Raw genomic sequence first — 17,430 nt, forward strand, 5'->3', positions numbered from 1 at the left:
AACCTCCTTTGACTGCTTTTGATTCTAAATATCTGGTTACCTTAATGGAGTGAGACCTGTTTGTACTTGACCCTCTCACTAAAACCCAAACCCTTAGAGACAGGTAAAAACACTGGTACCTGCAGATGGAGCTGTTAAAAGGCTTGGGTTTTATGTGGTCTTATGAAGCATACTGTCTGGTGGTCGTGTCCAGCTTTTGGCTGCCAGTGTTTTTTCTAATAGACTAGACACATGGTGTGTGTGTGTGTGTGTGGGGGGGGGGGTTATTGTAGGTCAGTCCCACCTGGAATGTTCGGCCCTGAGATGGTGGGGAATGCTTTAATCTCGTGTCCTTGCTTAGTCATAGAGGAGGCCTAGGTTCTACAGAACCAGGATCATGATTATCTACTACCATATTTGATAGACATCCTATAACCATGGCCACCTACGGCCCCAAAAGAAAACTTGGAGTACATGAGGTCAATACAACGTGTAATTTTACTGTGCCTTGCTGTTGATAGTGTAAGGGATAGAAAGAGAAACAAAGGGAAAGATTGAGAGGAAAGCAAACTGCTTTAAATTGACTGTAATCACAACCAGATGGAGGAATCACAGCAGCCAAATCTCTGCTAGAATAAAATGAAGCAAATAGGACTCAGTCCTTAGGGAGACCACCTCGTTCACCACACACACCCACATAGATACACATGTTCAGTACACTATTTACAGACCTCCTTTACCACACACACCCACATAGATACACATGTTCAGTACACTATTTACAGACCTCCTTTACCACACACACCCACATAGATACACATGTTCAGTACACTATTTACAGACCTCCTTTACCACACACACCCACATAGATACACATGTTCAGTACACTATTACAGACCTCCTTCACCACACACACCCACATAGATACACATGTTCAGTACACTATTTCAGACCTCCTTTACCACACACACCCTCCTACAGTGGGGAGAACAAGTATTTGATACACTGCTGATTTGGCAGGTTTTCCCACTTACAAAGCATGTAGAAGTCTGTAATTTTTATCATAGGTACACGTCAACTGTGAGTGACGGAATCTAAAACAAAAATCCAGAAAATCACATTGTATGATTTTTAAATAATTAATTTGCATTTTATTGCATGACATAAGTATTTGATCACCTACCACCCAGTAAGAATTCCGGCTCTCCCAGACCTGTTGGTTTTTCTCTAAGAAGCCCTCCTGTTCTCCACTCATTACCTGTATTAACTGCACCTGTTTGAACTTGTTACCTGTATAAAAGACACCTGTCCACACACTCAAACAGACTCCAACCTCTCCACAATGGCCAAGACCAGAGAGCTGTGTAAGGACATCAGGGATAAAATTGTAGACCTGCACAAGGCTGGGATGGGCTACAGGACAATAGGCAAGCAGCTTGGTGAGAAGGCAACAACTGTTGGCGCAATTATTAGAAAATGGGAGAAGTTCAAGATGACGGTCAATCTCCCTCAGTCTGGGGCTCCATGCAAGATTTCACCTCGTGGGGCATCAATGATCATGAGGAAGGTGAGGGATCAGCCCAGAACTACACGGCAGGACCTGGTCAATGACCTGAAGAGAGCTGGGACCACAGTCTCAAAGAAAACCATAGTGACACACTACACCATCATGGATTAAAATCCTGCAGCGCACGCAAGGTCCCCCTGCTCAAGCCAGCGCATGTCCAGCCCCGTCTGAAGTATGCCAATGACCATCTGGATGATCCAGAGAAGGAATGGGAGAAGGTCATGTGGTCTGATGAGACAAAAATAGAGCTTTTTGGTCTAAACTCCACTCGCCGTGTTTGGAGGAAGAAGAAGGATGAGTACAACTCCAAGAACACCATCCCAACCGTGAAGCATGGAGGTGGAAACATCATTCTTTGGGGATGCTTTTCTGCAAAGGGGACAGGACGACTGCACCATATTGAGGGGAGGATGGATGGGGCCATGTATCGCGAGATCTTGGCCAACAACCTCCTTCCCTCAGTAAGAGCTTTGAAGATGGGCCGTGGCTGGGTCTTCCAGCATGACAACGACCCGAAACACACAGCCAGGGCAACTAAGGAGTGGCTCCGTAAGAAGCATCTCAAGGTCCTGGATTGGCCTAGCCAGTCTCCAGACCTGAACCCAATAGAAAATCTTTGGAGGGAGCTGAAAGTCCTTATTGCCCAGCGACAGCCCCGAAACCTGAAGGATCTGGAGAAGGTCTGTATGGAGGAGTGGGCCAAAATGCCTGCTGCAGTGTGTGCAAACCTGGTCAAGAACTACAGGAAACATATGATCTCTGTAATTGCAAACAAAGGTTTCTGTACCGAATATTAAGTTCTGCTTTTCTGATGTATCAAATACTTATGGCATGCAGTAAAACGCAAATTAATTACTTAAAAATCATACAATGTGATTTCCTGGATTTTTGTTTTAGATTCCGTCTCTCACAGTTGAAGTGTACCTATGATAAAAATTACAGACTTCTAAATGCTTTGGGTACCATGGGTATGAAATTCCTTTTTAACACCCTAATTGCACTGGTTACTGGTTCGTAATCGCAATAGCGCATCTAACGGGATTTGTGTTATGTTGTCAATATACCACTTCAGAGCTCTGTATCCAGTCACTCTGCGATGTGTTGTGTCCAAGAACTCTATTAGCCACATACCACAACCCTTTGAGCCTTACTGCCTAAGTATAGTATGGATTACACATCTTTATGCCTCTGACCCCAGCCTCTCTGTCTTCCTGTCTTGGTCCAGATGTGGAGCTCCTGTCAATGGACAGCACAGAGGCCAGATGCTGGATGAACAACAAGCTGCATGGTCACGAGGAACAGTGGAAAGAGGACGACTGCACCTTCTGTCAGTGTGTGGATGGAGAGCCTCACTGTACCGCCATGGCCTGCAAACAGAGCTGCCAGAACCCAGTCAAGATCCCCGGAGAATGCTGCTCCTTCTGCGAGGGTCTGTAGAGCAAACATGCACCTGTTTCAGACTTCTATGATAATGTTGCATAAATACACACAGGAGGAAGCGGGTGTACAGTTCAATTGTACTGTAGCTTCCCTATTCACTTGGAAATATGTATGTCGTTTTAGAAAATGGCCCGGAACGCATATTGCATGTGCGTACCGTTTCATTGAAAGATTTCACTTTAGAGATTACATAAGTGTCTCTTATGTATGAGGTTCAGGGGCACTAAAACTTACTGTCATTGCATGGAGCTATTCATAGTGTATCTGTCAAAAGTGCTGACATAATGCTACTTGCAGCACAAACCCAAATCTCTTTTGTTTGATAACAGTCATTTTGCGCTCCGAACTGGCGGAACACAACTGTAAGATATTCTCTCCACAGGCAGCTATGTCGAGGCCATGCTGGCGGCTCATTAAAGGGGAGGCCATGGAGCGTACTTCAGCAGAAGGCTCTTGTGTGTTTTTTTTATTGGCCTAGCCGCCAAAATTCGACCCACCTGCAAGAGGCGTGGTTAGAATCATGAGGACTAATGGCTGCTTAATTGGAGTGTTTCATTCGATTTTTGGTATCATAATTAGTTGCAGTTCGTACAGCGCTTCGCCCAATTAATGAGGCACGGTAACGGAGGGTTCCCCCACCCAGAGGTCAACCTACAAGAGCGTCTCTTAGTAGCGTGTGTACTATTGTGACCCTTGTCACCAGAACAATTTGTCCTTGGCAGGTTCCAGTGGGAATGAGACTCCCTGGTTCTGTCCAATGCCAGGCCCTGACCCCCACCCTGGGGCTTCTCTGTTGAGGGAGGCAAGGCGTGCTCCTGCACTCCTCCAGGTTGTTTAAACAACATGTGAGGTGCTCATTCATCAGAGCTCTCTGATAGAGAGCAGCCATCTGTTGTAATGGCCTGTATTTATCTCTAATCACAGCACTCTCACTCTGATTGGTGCAACATCAACAGGGTTTGTGTTGGCATGGAGATGGAGGTTTAACATTGTCTGTGTGTAGATGTACTCTTCCTTACACTGAGAAGAGCCTCATTTTATAGGCTCATGTCACTCCTCATGTCTTGGAGTATTTGTCCTTCATAGAGGCAGGTATAGTAGTTTGGGATGTCATAATGGGACATATGACATATGACATGCATTATTAAGCATATAACCTGCTGTTCTAATCCACAGAGCCTTCGTATGAGACAGTGAGCCCCATACTATGTCCTCGGCTGGAGAACTGCTCTCTCTCAGGGAAGGACTGCCCCTACGGCTTCCAGCAAGACAAGAAAGGTTGTCTGCTCTGCCAGTGCCTCAACAGTGAGTCTCAAACTGGCCTCAAAGTGTTAAACCTGGAATCACGAACACACATGCCATGAACACACATTTCTACATAACCTACTCCAAATGACAGATCCCAAGTGGGAACACCACAACACACTAACAAGTATGTTGCATCTCATTTGAATGCATGACTATGTGTGCCATTTTCCTGTATTTAGTTTTCTGAAGAAAAGCCATATAGGGTGTTTGTTGATTGATTAGCCAGTTGATGTTGAGATAACCGTCTCATCAGGCCTTCTGCCACCTCCTGTCAACCTTCAGATGAACATTCCTGTTTTCAATAGGTGGACCCATTGGTGTTATTAATAATCCCTTAGTGTTATGAATAACCCCTTAGTGTTGTTAATAACCCCTTAGTGTTGTTAATAACCCCTTAGTGTTGTTAATAACCCCTTAGTGTTATTAATAAGCCCTTAGTGTTATTAATAACCCCTTAATGTTATGAATAACCCCTTAGTGTTGTTAATAACCCCTTAGTGTTATTAATAAGCCCTTAGTGTTATTAATAACCCCTTAATGTTATGAATAACCCCTTAGTGTTGTTAATAACCCAATAGTATTATAAATAACCCCTTATTGTTGTTAATAACCCCATAGTATTATAAATAACCCATTAGTGTTGTTAATAACCCCTTAATATTATAAATAACCCCTTATTGTTGTTAATAACCCCTTAGTATTATAAATAACCCATTAGTGTTATTGATAACTCCTTAGTGTTGTTAATAATAACCACACTAAGGGATTATTAACAATAGACAGGGGTAATTAACAACAATAAGGGGTTATTAACAACACTAAGGGTTATCAACAACAATAAGGGGTTATCAACAACACTAAGGGATTATTAACAATAGACAGGGGTAATTAACAACAATAAGGGGTTATTAACAACACTAAGGGTTATCAACAACAATAAAGGGTTATTAACAACACTCAATGGTTAAAAGCTAAAATAAGGGGTTATCACTAACACTCTGGGGTTGGGTTTATTAAAAGCTGTTATCCCACCTTGTTGTCAACCATATATTTTATCTTTATTAATTATCCACCGATAACCTGGCAAGAGCCCTTTCAATCTGTACTGCTCCCCTCCCTGTCTACCAACACACCACAACTACCACCCTAATACTGTCATATCAGCCATCTTTTACAGTGACCTCCATATGAACTGTTTCAGATGACTCTTGCCCTGACCTGGGGAAATACTGCTCGCTGCAGTGTCCCATGGGATACGAGAAGGATGACTTTGGCTGCGAAGTGTGTGAGTGCAACACTCAAATACACAAGTGCCGACCCCTGACCTGCAGCAAGACCTGCCCCTATGGATACGTGTAAGTTCAAACGTTAAAGTTAAGCAATGCTCATTATTCATCCCTCTGTTTCCACACTTCTCAAAGTCTGTTACAGGCCCACTGCTTAAGATGGAAAGGCCAGTGTCTGAAGTAATGGGGATTTCTGTGGTTAATTATTGACATGGGCCCTGACATACAATCCGCCCTCTCGTTAGCTGGAAAAACTCAATCTATTTCTGTTTTGTATTTATAAATCATTCTCCTTCACTCCTTGTAGACTTCAACTTTGTAAATTATTGTATTTTGGACAGCTGCACTTCTACTTGCACTGCATACTTGTGAAATATTTGGCTCTAAGAATGGAACACCAGTGCTGTCTCTTTGCAGAATTAGTTGGCAGGAGCCAGTGCCAGGTTTGAATGGGCAGAGAGGAAGTATTGTTACCCACACAGCGGTCTGACTGAGGCCAATCAGGGCCCTAATCTGTCTGTGTGTGACCAGGGCAGTGTGCTGTCCGCCTCGGCCCCTTTACCCTCTATTCCCTTAGTCAGACATCTGGAAGTGCTCTACCCTCCCCAGCAGCTCTTTCATTTCATAAATCATCTTTCCGTCTCAAAACAGCGATCAAAAACACATCTGCACAAAAGCGGCCTTTATGAACAGTATACAGTGGGATTCTTCTGGTATCTGAACCATGCTCTCTGGAGCCTCTGCTCAAGATGGGCCTGATATGTCTGCACAGGATGCCAGCAGAAAGGCTCCCTGAGGGGGAAGATGAGCAGGAAGCAGTGGCTTCATCATTTATAAGCCCCGGTTCAGGGCTGGCTTCAGAAGTCTGATTCCTCGATGAGCTAAGTAATGTATCAGTCTGGTACCAGAGGTGCTCCTTCAATGGACCGGTGAGAAGACACAAAGAGCCCATACAGAGATGCCTTTGCATAAATAGGCTACATTTATGAATTATTCAGAGGACTTCAGACTCAATCATCTACTATATCAAGTGTCGCATTTGCAATTAAACTATGATTAATATTATTCATTGTCATAAACTTCCCTTGCTCAAAACTCTCCTGCTCTCTAACCTCAACAGTGTAGAGGGGAAACCATGTTAGCACTGAGCAGTGGTCTGTCAGTCAGTCAGAGCCATAAAGGTGTGTTTACATTGACATTTGGCACAGTTGAGCGCCTCAGGCTGGACACAAAGGAGGATTTAAAGCGTTTCCCCCTCCTCAATGGGCCTAAATCATCATCTGACCTGACAGGACGTGCACGGCATTCTCCTGCTGCCGGGCTCAACACGCTGGAATTTGTGCAGAGCCAGCAGTCCCAGACCTTTAGCCAACCGGAGCCCAGCGCGGTGCAAGAAATTCCACACACCACCTTTAAACAAAGCCCACCTCCCAAGGCGGCCGGACTCTCTGTCTCTGTCTCTGTATGCTGAGGTCCCAGCGAGCTCCCACCTCAGCCTGGCCTCTCCCCACAGACACCACTGCTGTTTCAGCCGTGATGTGTCAGTGGATCGGCTCTCAGCTTTCCACTGGGTTCATCTGTTTTTCTATTTATGTAGCTGACAGAGACTAATAGTGTCATTAATTCAACCTGGAGGATCAATGTTTAATTGAAAATGGTCTCATTGTGGTTCCAAGGAGCGATGTGGGGGGGGGGGGGGGGGTTAGGGTTAATAGATGAGAAGATCTGTATGGTAATTTCTCACCCTACTGCTGCTCATTTATGTTTAATGACATATCTAACTAGATCCTAATAGGATGCATGTTCGGTCTGTCCCTTACTGAAGGGTCATTTTCTCACTGTCTGTACCTTCCTTAGCTTCAGGCTATCCTGTTACTTATAGGCATGCATGTCACAGGCTCTCCAGTATCGTTTCCTATCTGGTAATAACTCAGTCTTTAACGTAGCAATACCTTACCAACCGCTCTGTACAAATCAACCAGGATGAGCTCATGGTTAACAGAGAACGCTCTCAATAATCCTAAACAACCTGCCAAATTATTCTCATCTGGATCTCATGTCAGCCAATGTAATGGGTCCAATCAAATAGAAAGCATCTGAATGGGCTGTAACCCCTGTCAGTGGCGTGGTGTGTTCAATGCACCAAGGGGCTGTCACATGTTTCAGGGTGCTGCTTTTATCTGGCATCTTCAAAGGCAACTAATATACCAAAGAAAAACAGAACCATGTGTCCATTATACCAGACCTAAGAATCTGGTTTCCCTGGCAGCACTTCACCAGATCGCGCGCAAAATACATTGGGCGGTGAGCTTTGATTCAAATATGCATTGGATATGCGCAGTTCATGCAGTAAGGATGGCCTCCTCATCCTCATGTCTGACAGAGACATCTGTGTCTCCCACAGGAGGAATAAGCATGGCTGTGAGATGTGTCGCTGTGTCAAGTGTCCCCCCTTCACCTGTGACAGGCACTGCAGCGAGGGCTACCAACAGAACAGGAAGGGCTGCTCCATCTGTCTGTGCAAAGGTATTGGTGTTAATCTGTCTAACTCATCTGGTCCACATCAATATTCCACTCACATCTGTACAGCTCCGTAAAAAAAAGCACTGTCTCTCTGTGTGTGTGTGTGCGTGCGTGCGTGTGTGTGTATGCGTGCACATGCCTCTCCATGGATGCATGTGTGGGTGTAATGGTTAAGCATTGGATCCACATCTCTCTGAAGTGTTGACTCTCTCCCAGTGTGACTGTGGGTCTGATTTGCTGTGACCTTTAGCTGGTCTGCAGTGAAAGCTCTTCTGAATGTCATGACTCTTGTCTTTATTTAACTCCCTTGGACGGTGTCCATGTGTGATTAGATGTCTCAGTAGAAGTAAAGACTGTGAAGAGCCTATTTATACTCTGCCAGTTTTATTTCATGTGTTTATTTTCTTTTTCAGTAATATTATACATCTTTTTTTTTTATCTTGGGATATGGTGTATCTTTTCTTTCTTATTCAGCAAGATGCTGGTGTAGGGCCAGACCATGTCCACACAAACTTTTATTTCAGGATCCTGATATTTACCTAACTTTTAAACTCTTCGATCTGTTACTCGGAAATAGTTGTGGATAGAAAATATTTGGTGAACTGTACCTTTTTCCCTGTGTATAGCAGTGTGTTGAAACAGAACACATTGGAAACCAGTTATTGGCAGTTGCAGGGCTTTATAAACACAACCAACAATTCAACAGAGACTCAGAACCTCAGTTTTGGGTCAAGTGCCAAAGAACTTCAAGGAAATTATTCATCTTGATTTAGTTGGGGTGTAAATGGATTATTGGGAAATAAAGGGACTTGAAAAAGAAGATCACATGGTGCTCGTTGAAACTGGGAGGAACCATGGACTGTTAGCAGCGCTTTCTCGTTAGCTTCAAATGGACCCAAGACAATAACTTTGGCTGCATTTACAAAAAATCGTAAATAGATCTTTAGAATATTTCCACTTTGTATTCACTGCGTTTCTCATGCCCTGAAACAACCCTGGTGACAGTTTCTCACAGGTAAGTCACCCTCTCTGCTTATCGTCATTCTGTCTCTGTCTGTGTTTGCTTTTCAGAGAGCGGCTACCTGCCCAGCACCACTTCCCCCGCCCCCATGCCCAGCCACTGCCTGACGTCCAATGGACAACGCTATGAGGAGGGCGAGAGCTGGCACGATGGCTGCCGCGATTGCTACTGCCACTCTGGGAGGGAGATGTGTGTGCTTATATCCTGCCCTGTACCTAGCTGCCCCAACCCTGTGGTCAGGCCTGACCAGTGCTGCCCCACTTGTGAAGGTACTTTTCTGGAGCCATCTGATCTATTAACAAACACACACAAAAATTCTAGTTCCGTAGAAGATTACTCACCCTAGATCCACAGGATTCATGAATACCCTCATTTGTTTCGGTAAGGAGCAGTTCCACATCAACAACTCTCCAGGTCACTGGGAATATTCACAGGGGACTGGGTCCGTGGGGTGTTAGATGTAGGCATGAAAGAACTTCTACAGCTTTCAGTGGTTCGTCACCATTTGTCAAGAGACAATATACAAACTCCTAACAGATGTCCTAACTCTACTGGAGAGTCAAAGGTTATATCAGTATTGTGTTTGACTACTAAAGGAAACAATGCCCAAACACAATGTCACTCAATGTCAACTATCAAGCTTAGTTGTAGGAAGAGATTAGCATTCTTTGTATTGTTTCATGTGTTGTGTTAGCCTCTCCTTAACTGTGTTATTCCTCCAGATGAGTCAGGGAGCGGGCAGCCGGAGGGCATGGATCTGGTGGTGTGCCGCGCCAATGGGGGGGAACTCTATGTGGAGGGAGAAACCTGGAACATGGATGAGTGTACACGCTGCACCTGCCGGAGGGGTCGCGTCCTGTGTGACACTGAAGTGTGTCCCCCTGCTGTATGTCAGGCCCCGACCAGGAGCAAGGACACCTGTTGCCATGTCTGCTTAGGTACTTCTGTCAGGGACCACCTCTCTGGGAAACACATTTTGTTTCTGTGTAAATGTAAAACTCCCCATCATATTAGCCTTGACAAGAGCAGTTGAGATATCAAACACACTTACGTCCAGGAATAGCTCCAGAGTGGAACGGCAGTTTGTGGTAAGTAGTGGAACACACTCTGATCCACGTAGTGTTGGATGGGGCCTAACCTACATGAATGTTGCTCTCTGTCATTTTAATGTGTACACAGGCTTGTAAAGACACCCGATAAAACTGGCTGAGTTCACTGGTTTCTAGACAACAGTACATAAACTTGTCTACACTGGGACCAGGAGTTTTTCCTGGTAATGTAGTAAGACTATCAAAAACATGTGCCCTACTTATTTGTCAATACAGTGACTCCTGCAACAAATCACCCAACCTCACTGCACCCCAACCACCACCCCCCCTCACTGCACCCCAACCACCACCATCATTACCCCTCACTGCTCCCCCCAAACACCATCCCTCACTGCTCCCCCAACCACCCCCCCTCACTGCTCCCCCAACCACCACCCCTCACTGCCACCCCAACCACCACCACCATTACCCCTCACTGCTCCCCCCAAACACCACCCCTCACTTGCCCCCCAACCACCACCCCTCACTGCTCCCCCCAAACACCACCCCTCACTTCCACCCCAACCTCCACCACCATTACCCCTACTGCTCCCCCCAAACACTACCCCTCACTGCCACCCCAACCACCATTACCCCTCACTGCCACCCCAACCACCACCACCCCTCACTGCCCCCCCCAACCAACCCCACCCCTCACTGCCCCCCAACCACCTCCACCCCTCACTGCTCCCACAACCACCTCCACCCCTCACTGCTCCCCCAACCGCCTCCACCCCTCACTGCTCCCCCAACCGCCTCCACCCCTCACTGCTCCCCCAACCGCCTCCACCCCTCACTGCTCCCCCAACCGCCTCCACCCCTCACTGCTCCCCCAACCGCCTCCACCCCTCACTGCTCCCCCAACCGCCTCCACCCCTCACTGCTCAACCGCCACCCCCCCCCACACTACTCCCCCCATTACCACCCCTCTCTACCCACAGTGCTTCATTGGAAATGCTCAACTAGCTAGCTATGTTATCACCACATCTCCCACCCCCTAAAAAGCAGACTGTCAGAGGCAACCCTTTGATATATTTATGGTCTGGCTCGGAGGAATGTGGGAATAACACATTTCTTTCACAGGGCCAATGATGTGTGTGTACTGTAGTTCAGAGATGTGTACAGTCTAAATCACTGGTCATGGGCAGGCCATTGATCTATGTGCTGGGGGTGAGACAGAGAGATGAGACAGAGAGATATGGCTAAGATTTAAATGAGCCATGTGGCTCCTCGTCATGAGCTAGCCTCATGCTAGTGTTTACCGTACAGCAGCAACATCTTACACTGGCCTGCCCTTCCAGTAAGTGTTCTTTTGTATTTTTTATTTTATCTTTATACAGAGCAGTAACAGCTGAGACCCAGGTATCTTTATAAGCTGATCGCTGTATTACAACTATAGGAACACATGCAAAATGTTAATATTCAATACACACATTGTCATTTGAATTGCCTCATAGGGACTAAAACATCTAGCTTAATGTCTCTCTGAATGGCTTTTCATGAGTGTGGGGCATAATATTCAAAAGCAGTTTTATCCAGTTCTGAATAAGCCTGCAGTATCTCAAGGACTCGCTCATCTTGGGAACATATTTGATAACTGCTGTTTTTTTAAAACCGATTTTTGTGGTTAGATACAGTAGTCCGGAATTTTTGCAAGACAGCCTTATATATATGTATATAATATTATTATTATTTTTTTTTTAATTATTATTATTATTTTTTTTTTTTCATCATCCGATGTCTGGCCTTTCTTAGTAAGATTGAGTGATCAACTGTAACAGACGCCTTTGAGACATCGACAGAGCAAATGAATTTCACAGCTTTGGCAAATGTAATTAACAGCGTATGTAGCTGCTGAGTTAGCAGGCGTCCAGGTCTTAACATTAACGTGAATACATTTCTGCATGAACCTGTTATACTGTTGGCGTTAGCATGGGAGCCAGGGCAGGGGTCTATGAGAAAGCTAACCCACGGTGTGCTTCTCTCTCCATCCCATCGATCGGCAGAGGACAACCAAGGTACCATGCCCTCGGTGAGCTCCAGTCAGCAGGAGTACTGCATCTCCAGTGAGGGAGACGTGCTGTTGGCGGGGGACTCCTGGAAGGCCAACGCCTGCACCAGCTGCACCTGCCACAACGGAACTATTCAGTGTTTCTCCAAGCGATGCCCGCCTGCCAACTGCAGAGTGCCCGTACTACGCAAGGGCCAGTGCTGCCCTCACTGCCTGGGTGAGTGTGTCCGTATGTCTGCTGAGCGGACGGCCTGGGAACGTCTCGCTGGGTGGGGGCTGCCTCGTTCGCCTCTATAATGATGTCCAGTGTAATTCTGGCGTGTAGTATATTTGTGTATTGAAAGAACTGACTGTGACTTGTGGGGGAAAAATACCATTAAAACATGTTTTTTTGGGACAAGGTTCAGCTTGTTATTGAGAAAATGATTATTCACGGTGTAACTTGAAGACAGGAAAGGTTGTTAGACACTTTTGATTTAAAAAATAAATAAAATAAAGGGGTGTGTGTCGCGTTGTGCCAGTCTCTCTGGCGCTGCATAGGCAAACACGGTTACTCACAGCAGCATTCCATGTGACACAACCCACTCTGAGCGAAAACATTCCCCAAGCATCCGCACATTCACACGTGTTTCCTGTCTCCGGCTGAGCTGGCCTGCCACTTTCAATGCCGGCACAGGAAAGCAAAGCTCCATGTCAGCTATTCCTATAGAGGAAAACCTCTCCACAGGCCTGCATTGTTCCCTGTGATTTGTAGCCATTTCATCTCTGCTTTGTTTTGGTTATTTCCTGGGTACAAAAACATTACGCTCTCGACAAAAGGGGTCATGTAAACATAAGGAACCCAACTTGTAAACGACCCTTATTAACAGACTGTCAACCGAAACAATAACCTTCTGATAAAAAAAGCTTAAATGTGGGATTTAGTCTTTGTCCCCGTTGTTTCTGACATTACGTTCTTGACTGAGTATGCTACAATATCCCCATTTACAGAACTGACGACAACGCCGGTTCCGGTGATGGTGTCGACCACGGCCGCCATGAGCAGCAGTCCTACCACAGCGGGCGACACCGCCTGGATCACCACAGTCACTGTGCCCCCTCTCATCGTTGCTACAGGTAACGCTCATTCTGCACGTCTCAGAAATCAGCCCAGCCCTCTAACTGGCTGTAATCGTCAATTTGTTGTAGATTAGTTTTATCTAACGGTTACAACAGAAGGTGGTCATACTAGGGCTCTTTTTCTTTGCAGATGAGCCCTCTACATAACCACAATACAGGAACGTCAAAATACACTATGTGCACATTAAGTACACACTGTACGACACGCAAAACACAATCATAAGGAAAGGAAAATACGGAAGGGCATAACAACGGCAAAGTATATTTGTATAGACAAAAAAAAAACTGAAGTTAACTGACAGATTTTATTTCTGCAATTATATGAGGCATAATCTATTCCTACAAAATAAGCTTTTTTGAAAGAAAGAATATTATCTATGTACTATACAAACTACACAGATATTGTTAATTTAGGACATTGTAAAAATAACTTAACAAAGAATCGATCCCTGTGGGTCAGGCCCAGTATTACGTTCCCTAATAACCAACCAAAAAATACTGTTGCTCAAATCAAAGGCCCTTACGACAAAAACAGCTGGGGATGAAAAACGGGTTCTGAAAGGTCATAGAAAGTTGGCTTGCAGACAATAAATGAAAACATCTCTGCCATGGAAGAACAATTAATTGATTACTTTATGTTTACTATTATAAACAAATATTCAAATGTTTAATCTTTCTATAATTTTAATTTCCTTAGGATGAGCAAGGCCGACCAAGACAAATGAAACCTCTCCAATTTGGTAAAGTGTGCTGTGAAAAAAATCGTACCAGGTCTGCTTGCTGTCTAAACAGTGAAAAAAAATCTCACCGTCTGCACCCAACTTGAAAATTGCAAGTGTTGAAAGTCACAGACAAGTCAATAAAAAGGACTGCACAGTATTTCTTTTTATCCCATAAATTAATAGCATAATTTACAACCATAGAAAAGGCAGATATCTACATTGTTGAGATTTTATTGTGGCACCTTGACGAATGAGCTAAATATACACTAACACGCGGAATGAAATGAATCACGACAAAGTGATGCTGCCTAAACAGTACTAACCCAAACATGTGAATACTTTCTGATTCTCCATGCAGACAAAAACAGTCTGGAAGACAACTTCCCCAGCCAAACTGAGATGGCCCTCATCTACCAATCAGCTGCCTGGATACTGGCCGGCCTCCTCCTGGCCATCGTCATCTTCCTCATTGTGGCACTCCTTATCAACAGAAAGAAGAAGTGGGTGCAGATGTCCTGCTATAGTGCTCCCAAGAAGGTGAGAAGCATAGAGAGTAAATCAGCTCATTAGTCCGGGTATATGTATCTAACATACAAAAGATTCACAGATGAATTTAAGCCTTGCACAGACACTCCCCATGATTCTGCCGGATAGAACAAATGAAATGATTTACTTATTTGCTGTGGCTGTACTTGGTGGGTGTCCCAAGGTTCACCTCAGGGCTGCTAAACTGCTGCACCATGGTGATGGTTTCACAAGAACCCTATGGAATGAGCCTTGTCCCACCCTCTGAACAGCCTGCTCCATACTAATCAGACAGTGCACTCTAACACAAACCAGTAGGATCAAATCACTACCTGGCTAAACCTGTTGCGTGTGGAAATTCAAAGAATGTATATTTAAAACAATGAGCATTGTTATTTTCCTGCTTTTGCAGACTGTGATCCTGAAGAAGCATGTGAATCAGAACTCTGTGGTCTATATGGAACGTTCAAAGGAGAACAAGTTCCAGAATGTGAAGAATGACTGCGGCATCAACTTTCCCCCGGAAATGAGCTCACCCTGTGGGGAGAGGATGACCATCCCCCGAGCCAAGCTGGGTATTGGCCAGGGCAGGGGGCAGTGCTAGAGCTCCTCCACCTAAACACAAAGCACCCCCCCCCCCTTTCACACTTGATCAAGTTTCCATGGTGATCAGTCCACACTTGGATCCACAAGAAAAGAAGAAAAAAACAAGGCAACTTCTTGTTGCTTTATCAAATGACTATATTTGGAGCTTTACTGGGCCTGGCTCCTGGTGCAGTGAGGAGAGACTCTGGAGGCAGGAGGATGTGGCCAGTCTGAGATATTGTCATACAGAACACTACAAACAGAGTGGCAGCCAGATGCACTAGACCTCAGCCAGTGAGACCTCCAAAGTGTTAACAATGTCATCATCACTTTCCACTTTTCTTTGGGAACTGGAGCACTACGTTAATAGGACCAACGTAAAATATTTAGGACAGGGGTTTGGGCTCTAGTCAAGGTCTCCATTCTACAGGCTTCTATGACACATTGAGTTCTTATTTGATCAACAATGGTTTGAGATGTGAAGTTTTTTTTTTTTTACATGGGAGTGTAAGTCGATTTTCAGTTGATTGGGTAGTTCAATGACTCTCGTCTCAGTCAATGACTTTGAGCAGCATCAAAACCCAGCAGACTGGCCAAGGGAAAAAAAGAGAGCCAAACTCCTGCTTTAGGACGTGTGGTTCCCATTTTAGTTTATTTTATTTTGTATGTGTACTAGTTGTAGTGTTTTTCTTGGTCACCTCTCGTTTTTGTTATGGATGTCTCCATGGTGGTGAGATTAAAATATTGTAAAATCCTGGCTAAACTTTCACCACCAACGCAAAAGAAGGAAACTCTTCTTTTCCTAGTTACTGTTATGCTATCTGTTGAAGAGTATGACCGAGGTCTTTCCATTCAGAAAACAACAAACCTCTGGGGAGATTGAATACACTATGAATAAATGCCTCAATCAAAGCAGATGTCTGCCTGTGATGCAGTATTGTTCATCTCAATTAATCTCATTCTGGGTTCCTTGGGAATTAATTTTTCCATTGACTGGACTTCACCATGTAGAAAGGGTTGTCATTTTATAGCTTTCAAGTAAGAGGAATGGTTACAAGCTATGCCAGACCTGCTGGAGTGACTCATTAGGAATGCCTCACTCCTATTCATTTACAGCTCTGCATAAAGATGTGCTACTGTTTCCAATAAATGTGTAACATATATTTGTTTCTCCTGTAATGATGTATCCTAGCCCAATTTTGAAAGTTTTGACGTGCTATGTTCAATGTCCAGGTAACCTAACTGTCGGTCCTCCCCATTTCCAACAGTGTATAACATATGACAGAGAACAGAGGTAAGGAGCTCAATGAGTCTTCAGAATGAATTTTAAATAATGGTGCATTACAACATTAGAGCATGTTTGTAAAATGTAGCACTTTGATTAGGTTCCAGTATTTTAAATAGTTGGGAGCCAGATTCCTGCGAGGATGAAGGCCTAATGGGGGATTTGTAGGCATATTCAGCACATTGACATGAGAAACCACTTCAGAAAAAATGCTGTTTGCAGCACAATCCAGGCTTATTAACAATATGATGAACCTAGTGAAAGGCCTGTGCTTCAGAGCCTTACAAAATAGAGTGGGGTTTAATAGGACATTTTTGGACCTGATTTTGTAGTAAAATTGCCCGTTTCTTGATACAAAGACCATTGTGATGCCAAAACTACATGCAGACAAATGTAGATTTATAAGATTTATAGCACTATTTCAGTAGATCTGGGTCTGTTCAAATCACAATTGTGTAAAAAAAATAGTGAAAATGTGACTTACAGTTATTTGTATTTCCTTTGTGTAAAAAAGTTAGATAAAAGTAGTGGACAGAAGAGTACCTTATTTATTTTTTCACATAGCTTTATTTATTAATACTAAACTATAGTTTGAGTTAATGAGATTTGTTTTTGGCAAAAACATTTGGTAGCCAAAGCTGCTGTACATTTTAGATATTGTAAACATTTACCTTCCTTTCTGCTTTATTCAAGCTTATTTATTTTACTGTTGCAAACTGTAAATACATTTTGTTAGATGTTGAACTGTAACATTCACAATTATTTTGAAAAATAAAATGTGTGAACAAAAATTTTCTCTGCCTCATGTTTGGTATGCAAAGTGTTGATGCCCTGTGATTACAAAAACTGGACTGGAAAAACCCATATAAAATGAATATCTTTCTATAAAGTTAGCAACAGCTGGAAATAATGAGGATAACATCATGCTATTGTTTGATTTGACATTTGCTCCTTTATTGACTCTTGCCCAG

At 44.1% G+C, this 17,430-nt stretch overlaps 1 protein-coding gene across 1 annotated transcript in view; it reads left to right on the top strand.

Annotated features, from left to right (window-relative positions):
- The window catches only part of LOC105015714 (cysteine-rich motor neuron 1 protein), a 35,481-nt gene extending 18,231 nt beyond the window's left edge, over positions 1 to 17,250 (top strand). Inside the window, exons 6-15 of the mRNA XM_010879061.3 lie at positions 2,772 to 2,975; positions 4,163 to 4,291; positions 5,496 to 5,649; positions 7,985 to 8,106; positions 9,175 to 9,393; positions 9,847 to 10,062; positions 12,219 to 12,440; positions 13,214 to 13,339; positions 14,423 to 14,601; positions 15,002 to 17,250. Coding sequence (XP_010877363.2) covers positions 2,772 to 2,975; positions 4,163 to 4,291; positions 5,496 to 5,649; positions 7,985 to 8,106; positions 9,175 to 9,393; positions 9,847 to 10,062; positions 12,219 to 12,440; positions 13,214 to 13,339; positions 14,423 to 14,601; positions 15,002 to 15,193 — 1,763 coding nt within the window. The 3' untranslated portion in view covers positions 15,194 to 17,250. The remainder of the gene's footprint in view (positions 1 to 2,771; positions 2,976 to 4,162; positions 4,292 to 5,495; positions 5,650 to 7,984; positions 8,107 to 9,174; positions 9,394 to 9,846; positions 10,063 to 12,218; positions 12,441 to 13,213; positions 13,340 to 14,422; positions 14,602 to 15,001) is intronic.
- Positions 17,251 to 17,430: the final 180 nt, after the last annotated feature.

Source organism: Esox lucius, chromosome 15, assembly GCF_011004845.1.
Source record: "Esox lucius isolate fEsoLuc1 chromosome 15, fEsoLuc1.pri, whole genome shotgun sequence".
NCBI classification, from domain to species: Eukaryota; Metazoa; Chordata; class Actinopteri; order Esociformes; family Esocidae; genus Esox; species Esox lucius.